Source organism: Temnothorax curvispinosus, unplaced genomic scaffold (genome assembly GCF_003070985.1).
Source record: "Temnothorax curvispinosus isolate PA1 unplaced genomic scaffold, ASM307098v1 QBEX01007285.1, whole genome shotgun sequence".
NCBI lineage: Eukaryota > Metazoa > Arthropoda > Insecta > Hymenoptera > Formicidae > Temnothorax > Temnothorax curvispinosus.
Window position 1 is genome coordinate 1,544,686 of NW_020217065.1, and position 9,143 is coordinate 1,553,828.

The 9,143-nt window shown below is 36.2% G+C and overlaps 1 protein-coding gene across 9 annotated transcripts in view; it reads left to right on the plus strand.

Moving 5' to 3' along the window:
• LOC112456887 (nucleolysin TIAR) overlaps positions 1–9,143 on the plus strand; it is a 529,776-nt gene that overhangs the window by 507,174 nt on the left and 13,459 nt on the right. For all 9 annotated transcript variants that reach the window (XM_025019673.1, XM_025019671.1, XM_025019672.1 and 6 more), the window contains 3 exons: positions 3,356–3,536; positions 7,016–7,145; positions 8,649–8,890. In XM_025019673.1, coding sequence (XP_024875441.1) covers positions 3,356–3,536; positions 7,016–7,145; positions 8,649–8,890 — 553 coding nt within the window. The remainder of the gene's footprint in view (positions 1–3,355; positions 3,537–7,015; positions 7,146–8,648; positions 8,891–9,143) is intronic.

Sequence of the window (9,143 nt, forward strand, 5' to 3'; positions counted from 1 at the left end):
CTGGGTGTGTGTGTGTGTGTGTGTGTGTGTGTGTGTGTGTGTGTGTGTGCATTGGAATTTTAACATTTATAACAAAATTTTATTATTTATTACACAAAATAAGATAAAACATCAAAATCATCAAATTTCGCCAATTGTTTTGTTTTCTAAAAAATTTTGTGAGCCAGTACCATATCTCGTTTTTATTACTTACATTCTTTTAACTTAACTTTATATTTTAACTAATACGAAAACTGTCATTAATATATATGTGCATATAATGAGAAATTTATTTAAAAATTCATATTATATTTTCTATAAGATATTAATTAAAAACTTGTGACTAATTAAATGACATTGGAACTTACATCAAGCTGATACAGCTATTTATGCCTAATATAAATGTAAATACAAATCTACGTATAATGATTTTATGTATTATAGATGACACTGTTCATTCTGATTCTCATTTGGATGTATTGCTGGTATATTACGTGTCATATCAAAATCAATCAAAAGCTCAGTGTGATAAATTTCGATAAAAATACAATCGTATAGTTATTCTTTCATCCAGTATCATTCCACGTCCGAATCGACTTCATCTTCGCAATCTTTCTTTGAAATCTTTTTTTTCTCTTTCATGGAATCCACTCCATACGAAAACCATCGCCATAGATCTACAATAGCTCTTCAATTTTTCAACCAGATATTCTCGATATAACCGCTTCAAAACGTTGGGAGCAATTCTTCCAATCGATCCCCGATATCTTGAATCTCGATTTCTCCTCTCTCTCTCTCTCTCTCTCTCTCTCTTTTTCTCTCTCTCTCTTTCTCTCTTAAATCTCGAAAACTACGTCCATAGCGCGGACAAGTATTGACAAAAAAGCAGTGACAGCTTCTCGTGTCGCTTAAAATCCAATATAAAATTAATATTCCGCTGAAGGCAATTTATTACAGTTCTAAAAGGAGGATATGAGATATAGATCCAACATCATCTTAAAATACGGTGCCATATATTCGTTATAAACATCCTGTGCCAGAATAAAGTATTAAAACGATTATTATATATATTCAAAGATAGATTTTGTTCCGAGATTTTATCAGAATTATTTATTCGCGCATTTCAGTTCACTTATCCGAGCCAAAATTATATTTTTCAGGAGAATCTGACAATAAACAGATAAACAAAACATGATGATGAATTAAAACTTTTTTTAAGGAACCGAACTTCTCGTGATTGATAAGTTTATTTGATCGTAATATATAACGAAAAACTTTGCATGTTCTGAGTAGGATTATAAAACTGCAGCAGTTAGACATATTACAGATAGACATATCTTTTTTGAATGAATGATATGATTTATCTGCATCTTGACATAAAATGCTTGCTAATTTAAAGATCTTGTAAAATAATTATACACACATACACACTCACAGTATAATGTATATAATGTGCATAATTCTTAACTCAACTATCATGAATACTAACAATGAAAATACAAAGATAGTACACAATCTATGTGTACAGCATAAATGTTCAAGTGCGATGATATAATGTACATTTATAATTATGAAAGGACACAAATTACGATTTTTGCACAGTTATCTGGTTTCTTTTTGATAAAAGGATAAATATTATTCATAATATTATGAATTGTGTTAGAAATACTGAGGGAAATTTTTAATTTACTTTGAAAATATCTTTTTCGCGTAATGAATAAATTTTGCAATCATATGACTCGTAGAAATAATATTGCATTAATCAGCTACCGTGTCGCGATAATGCATTGATTCGTTACACATTTTGTCGTATAATAATTCTCAGCTATTAACTTGCGAAACGATCGGCGATCAAAGAAAGTAGAACCGTAAAAAGTTCACGACTTCGCAAGCGCCAGGAGTGCAGATATTTCAATCTCTCTTTTTGCGAAATAAGCATTCTAGAACAAACAAAATTTTTTAAAGCCGACCGTAGGCGGCGGCGGCCGCGGCGACGGGAGGCGGGCAAGCTGCGCCGACATTCCGGGAATACTGAGAATAACGTTCACCAAGCAATAAAGAGATAATGCCGAGCTTTGAGAAAAGAAGAGAACGTCCCTCGGTAAGTTCTTAACGGGACGTTCTGCCGTTCTGAAAACCTTCCATCCTCGAACGAGGCAATTACAGGCCGTGGTTTACCGGTCGCGTTTACACCCGTAGCCTGCTTGAACCGTATAGGCTAAGCTCCCGTACGATCGTAAACTTAGCTGACGGGATTCAACCTCTTTGGCATTGGCGTTCGATATCTCGAGCAGCTCCTCGCGTCTCGCTCCGACCACACCGTGAAATCCGGTTGACCTCTTTCGTAGTATCAGTAAAAGTAATGCCGCGGGGTAAAGGGGGGAGGCCGCGAGAGAAGAGGTAAAGGATATATGAGAGATCTATCGCGTTGAGGAAAGTAGATACTTTCAATAATGGCTTTCCCAAGGCCCTCACGTGCGTGTTGTTTCTTATATTGCTATCGGGATCGTATCCGATCGCCATTGGATGTTGCAAACGGAATAATCATTACGCCGTGTGCTGATCGTTTTTTGATGAATGCCCGCGTAACTCTCCGCTTCACAACGCTGCTCATTCTTTGTACGCCAATCATGACTGCGAACGAGCAGGAGTTATGTTTTTCAACAACACGACTTTGCCGCGCATTGATTGATAACAAAATAAACGCTGCGATGGGGCACAGCAACTAATATTTCCCGAAACGTTTCCTTGATCAAGGAATAATTTTGTTGTCGTAATTTACAAACATTGTTATTAATATTTGACGCGTAATAACATTTATGAAAGCAGCATCCCATTTTCAGAATTTTGATGTAATTGATAGAGTTTTGAAATTAAGCGCAATTGAGGAAAATTGGTGCGTTGACGTCGATTAAAACAGCTTGTAATATAGTGGGCGTTATATATACATCTAAAGTAAACTTATTAAACTTCTCTACACAATTTTGAATTTTATATTTGCTAAGAGTAATTAATCTCCTGGCGTAAACAAAATCAACATCAATAACTTGTAGCAAATATAATCTAAAAATTCATAACACAAAACTCGTTAGCTCAAGCCATAATTGAGCTTTCGCAATAAATTATTTTTAAACTATTTCATGTTCTTCCATATTACATTGCGATGTGTAAGAATTCCGTATATAAATTTATAAATATTTATCACTGTATTTCGTTATGAGTTTATGTTCTGAGTCAAGAAAGACCCGTATAACAATTAATATTCAGGAGTCATATAGCTACGATTATTAACGCTTGAACTAGTTTTCTTAGACCTCTCTCAACAGGTTATACAAGTAAATGAAGATTAAAGTGTATTATTTTTTTTGTCTCACAGCGAATGCAAAGCCGTTGACGTTCGATGAAGTTTACAATCAAAGTAGTCCGACCAACTGCACGGTATACTGCGGCGGTTTAACCAATGGTTTAACAGAAGAACTCATGCAGAAAACTTTCTCGCCCTTCGGATCCATCCAAGAAATTCGAGTGTTTAAGGACAAAGGCTACGCTTTTATCAGGTAAATATGCATTTTATAATGATTACATTAAAATATATTCACAATGTATAAATATTTTCAAACTTGCCCATCCTTGATAAATCGGCATTATTTAGGAAATCGTTTTTAAAAGAGAAAAAAATTTCAGAAAACCGAATTAAGTTTACGCGCTCCTTATTATATTTAAGTTTAAACTTATGATATATTTTTATATTATTTTAAAATTAGTTTACGCATATACATATATGTATATGTATATATGTACACGTGAATATATATGATTATTAATATTATTCTTTGTTGTAATTTGTTGTAACTGAATAGCCAATATAAATATTTTTATAATTTGATAAAAAGATTGACTATAGAATCACATTGCCACAATATATTAATTATTTCGCTACATTGTAGCTTTTACAATAGTGTCATGGAAAATAATAACCGCTCCAATTATTCTTTTTTGTTATAAAGTTAGCACGATATTCGCAGATCGCATTAGTCAATTCATTAATCTTTTGCGCGGTCTACATAATTTTACATGTTTACGAAAATAGTCCAGTTAAAATTGACCGACAGCATTTACTCTTATTAACCTAAAATCAATCTTTCTTAGATACTGTTCTAATCTAAAATAGAAATGCGCTCAGATTCTCTGATTTATTTAATAATCTACGTTGCTTCAAAAACAGTGTGTTTTTTTTTTGGAAAAAAAAACGTGTTTAAAATAATTTCAAATATTCACTTGTTTTTGTTACGTCAAAAATATACAACTTTACTTATTTGCCGCAATTTTTTCTTCTAATAAATGAATGTAAGGTTCACGGGTTATTTCTCTATATCTTAATGAATTGTCGTAATTAAAAGTCGTTTTACTCTATCGCCGTTTAAATTACAAAATGATTTATCGATCACCAGACTCCACAAAGAACACTTAAGGCCAATTCTCGTGAAGAATTAAACGGAATTAAACGGAACTTTAGTATGAAACCCTTGAAACCATTTCACTGATTATATAATCAAACTTCGTTAATTACCGAAGCTTTTTACCGTCTTATAAAAAAAAGGAATCTAGGACAGAAACTTAATATACTATGTATTACCATACGTTATTGTAAAAATTAAGTCAAATCTGAATTTTCGCATTCTTTGAGGGTATATTGTAATAATAACAACTTATATAAATTTTTACTTTTACTATCCTTGTGTTCCTTGCTTAAATATTCGATTCATCCGTGTAATGAAAATGTAATAATACTTTCCAGAATATTGAACAAAAATACGTAATTATTTTTATTTCAGTTTCTAGAAATAAATGTGTATTTTAATAGAGCGTATGTTTTGTATAAAGTAAAATAATAATCGATTTTGTTAGGAAAAGTCATATCGGTCTTATTATTGAAATCTATTATTTAACCAATCACCCTCAAGCCATTACGCTAGATTACCATACATATATTATGTTTGGCTGATGATGTGCTTACACCAACTGTCCGGATAAATTTATCACAAAATCGAACATCTGGCCTAAGGCCAACCAGGTAGAATCATCGTATGTACACAAAGGATACATTTGCATAAAGTGATTGGATTTTGGATTTGAAGCGTGTAATACAGTTGTTACAGCAAAACTTGAGGAAATTTTACTCAAAATCATTGCGCGATGATTGGTACCAGCGTAATGCGAATCATCAAATGAGATTTTACGAAATATTAGGAAATCGCATGAATGGCGCATCAATACCCACCGTCGCTTGTGATTTATGGCACGAAACGCGAGAACATGTCGGGTCAATGGCAGCATGTCGGACTCATCAAGCTCGAATCGTGGCCATTTCATTAATCTACCCATTACATTCGCACAGATCATATATTTCAGTTCAACTTCCCATACCTGACGAAATCAATTTTATTTATGTTTCAAAAACATTAATAAAGAATTGTTAAATTCTTTAATGAAATTCATGTTTTGTCAATAATTTTATGTACGGAAACAAAGAGATTAATTACCGTAAATAAAAATTAAAAATTTCGCTACACAGGCGATCGTGTTTATATCGATATTTTCAAGCCATAAAAAAAAGAACGTGACGAGAAATCAGCTAAGCATTTATATCTGCTGAAAGCGAATTCAGCACCTTAACGACGATGAGAAATCCGTGACCTACCTCAGAAAAGACTGCCGAAAGAGTAGGACGGTTGCTCTAGAACGAGCGATAAGAGAAAGAGAGAAAGAGAGAGGGAAAGTGAAGCCTAGAGGGAAACAGGGACGGAAGAAGGACACAATAAACCTTCTTTTACGTATCTTTCTCTTTCTAACCTTTATTCTCCCTCGTGTCCGCTGCTCGATATCCTTGTCCATCCTTATCCGATACGATGGCCTCTACCGTTTCGTACGTCTGCCACAGTTCCGCCACCCCTGGACAATGTCCGTCGTTCAGATATCTTCCGTCTAATTGCTCTTCCTCCCTCTGTTCTTCCGTGGAACCCGGAAACGAATATCTCGGGATGACGTATGGACTTACTGCAAGGTACAGCGAGAAAGCAAGACGGGAGGGTGGATAAGGGAAGGAGGTCTTTTCTTCTCGGGTGAAAGAAAGAATCTTATCTGCCGCTGGTTATCGCTTGAGGTACGGTCTTAGAGAGGGGCGAGGGGGCGGGGGGTTGCTGACGATGACCATCGTTCGTCCTACTCAACGATCGTGGACGGAAGCTCGATAGATGGGAAGGGGGTGAACTTATGGACGAAGTCGCCATTGTGTAATCTCGAATGCGAACGTTAAAAGTGACCTAATCCTCGATAAATTCAATAATTCCCTGCCACCTTGCCGCCGAATTCATCGTGCTCTAATCAGATTTTCGAAAACTCTAGTCCCCGCCCTTCCGAACAAAGTTGATCAAATTTATCCGAAAAGTGATGGATGCTTTGAATAATTGAAAAGCGCTGTGCGCTATAATTAGTATTTTACTTAAGTTATCATGTAACAGAAATGACAGATATATGTCTCGAAGCAACGGAAAACACGATACAAATACTGTCAGACAAATTCAACATTTTGTTCTCTTTTTTATGTTTCTAATTTGTGAAATATTGCTAGAACATGATGTTAAAGTATAAGTTTCTATCATGTATTGTGATAACAACAATATACGTTTGTTCATCCAAAATAATATTATTTTAGCAAACTAGAAACTAAACCCGCGTAATCAGTGTGTAGAATTTAACATTGAATGCCTATCTGGAGTAATCTAAATTCGTCGAGACTCACAATTACCGTGCTCATTCGTGCGCGCAATAAACTCGCATAAATTAAATTGCACTAGTCGCAAAGACCATTTCGTTAAGCTACTATAATAAGGTCCGGTTTAACTTGTGGCAAGAGTATTGCTCCGGAGATTTTTCTTTTTGCACACACCATCGCGTCGCACCAACACCAATATTGACGTCGAAAGACGCGCGTCTTAACAAAAGACTTGAATCCCTCCGTCTCTTTCGATTTCAGGTTTTCTACCAAGGAGTCGGCCACGCACGCCATCGTAGCGGTACACAACACAGACATCAACGGCCAAACGGTAAAGTGCAGTTGGGGCAAGGAAAGTGGAGATCCTAATAATGCTCAACCAACTGGACAGGTAAATGCTCTCTCTATCTTTTCCTTTTATCCGCTCTACTAGAAGGACAGTTTCGACGTGAAATTTCACTCTCCTCCGTGTTCTCCAACATTTACATCGCTGCTCGTATCAAACCGAAAGAATTTTTCAACTTTATTTCATGAATAAGCATTATCGCCGATTTTCTTTTAAATGCAATGTATGAAAAGTAGAAACAGTGGCATCAGTGAATCTTTACGTGCATCAGTGAATATGAATCACGCAAGAGCGACTATATTACAAAGAGTCAGAATTGTTTGAAAGAGAATAGTATATGTCGACATTAATATCAAATCTAATCTTCAATAGTTGCATGTGTCAAAGCGATGAATGCAGAGAGCGACAGATTCCTCGATATAAATATAAAGCTCAAGCTTGCCGTTGTTATACGTGTCACTGAAACTGAATAATGAATACTCGCGTCTCAAAGAAGTAAGAGCGTTCAAAGAAGGAAGTAGTTATCGGATCACGACCGGTTTCTCCCGATTTCGCGCGGCTAAAGTGTCTCTGTCGGCATATCGGTATATGACATGAAAGTCCGGCGAAAGAGTAAAGGCGGAAACGGAGAGAGGACAGGGAATCGGGCAAGATTCCGGTCTATTCAGGTGCCTCTTCGAAGTGTGTCGGGCCGGGTCTCTTAGCAATTAGCTCCGTTAGGATGGGTAGGTACGCCCGATCTGGGAATGGTACCCGAAGTACTTCCCAAACCCTCTCGCACTCCCCGATAGTACTTCCGTGCATCCATCCACTGCTACTCGGCCCGTGACATCGCTCTAATTGATCTCTATTCCCATAACGCGCTTCTCCCAGAGGAGCTGAGATATCACGTTAGTACGTATCCTGCCATACCCTGTTCTCGTATTCAACGGAATCGAACTAGTTTGCGTGATATCCCAGTTCATCGTATCGGTTTAATGAAGAGCATAATAGCTGCATATTATTTCCAATAAACCTCTTAGAAGCAAAACTAGCAAAAAATCACTGTTTAAATATCTTATTCGACAATTGTGATCACATCATTCCCTTAATATTGCTTCCTCATTTCATATCACGAATTTTGGAAGAAAATTTTAATATTATTTAAATATTATTAGATGACAAGTAAATTATTGTAAAAACAGAAAAGAAATATATTTTCTTTTATCATAAAAATTAATTGCATACGCACAAAGAACAAACTGTTATATTTTACAAAATATATTATTTCACAATAATTCGGTGGAATAATTTGATCTGACTTCACATTGTGCACCGTAAAAGAATGAATGAGTTCACGCGAGGAACAGCGAAATAATAAAAAATAATTTACGTGACGGCAATGAAATGATCGCGTTGAAATTCTCGCGTCGCCCATTTCAAGTGAACGACCACACAAATCTTCGACGGAACGAAATTACCATTCCTGACCCTATCGACATCGTTAAGTATAAAATCCAGACAATGTTCTTGCTCTTTTCTATTTCATTGATCTTTGTGCTCTTTCAGGCGTTATCGTCGGCGACGTACCCATACTACGCGGCGGCGGCAGCTGCCGCCGCGGCGGCGGCGGGCGTCGCGGGTGTCGGAGGCGTCGGTGGCGTCGGCGGTGCTGGACAACTAGGATACTGGTATCCGCCCCAATCTTATCCCACGACAGCGACACAAATGCAAGCTGGTGGCTTTCTTCAAGGCATGCAGGGATATACCTACGGACAGTTCGCTGGATATCAACAGGCGCAATATATGGGGTAAGCTTTTTCACGCGAGATAAGTTCAAGTTTTCGACGACGAAGTTTTAAATAATCAGAAATTTAAATGTAACACGAATATATCATTCCTCCATCTTTTTTGCAGCATCGATAGATCATAAAGCAATTTGGAAATTTTTAATTGAAATAACTTGAAACTACATATTAACCTTACAAATTATTAAGAACATATAATTGTTCATAATTATAAGTTCTTAATATCATACAAGAATTCAAACTGATTTATATTGAT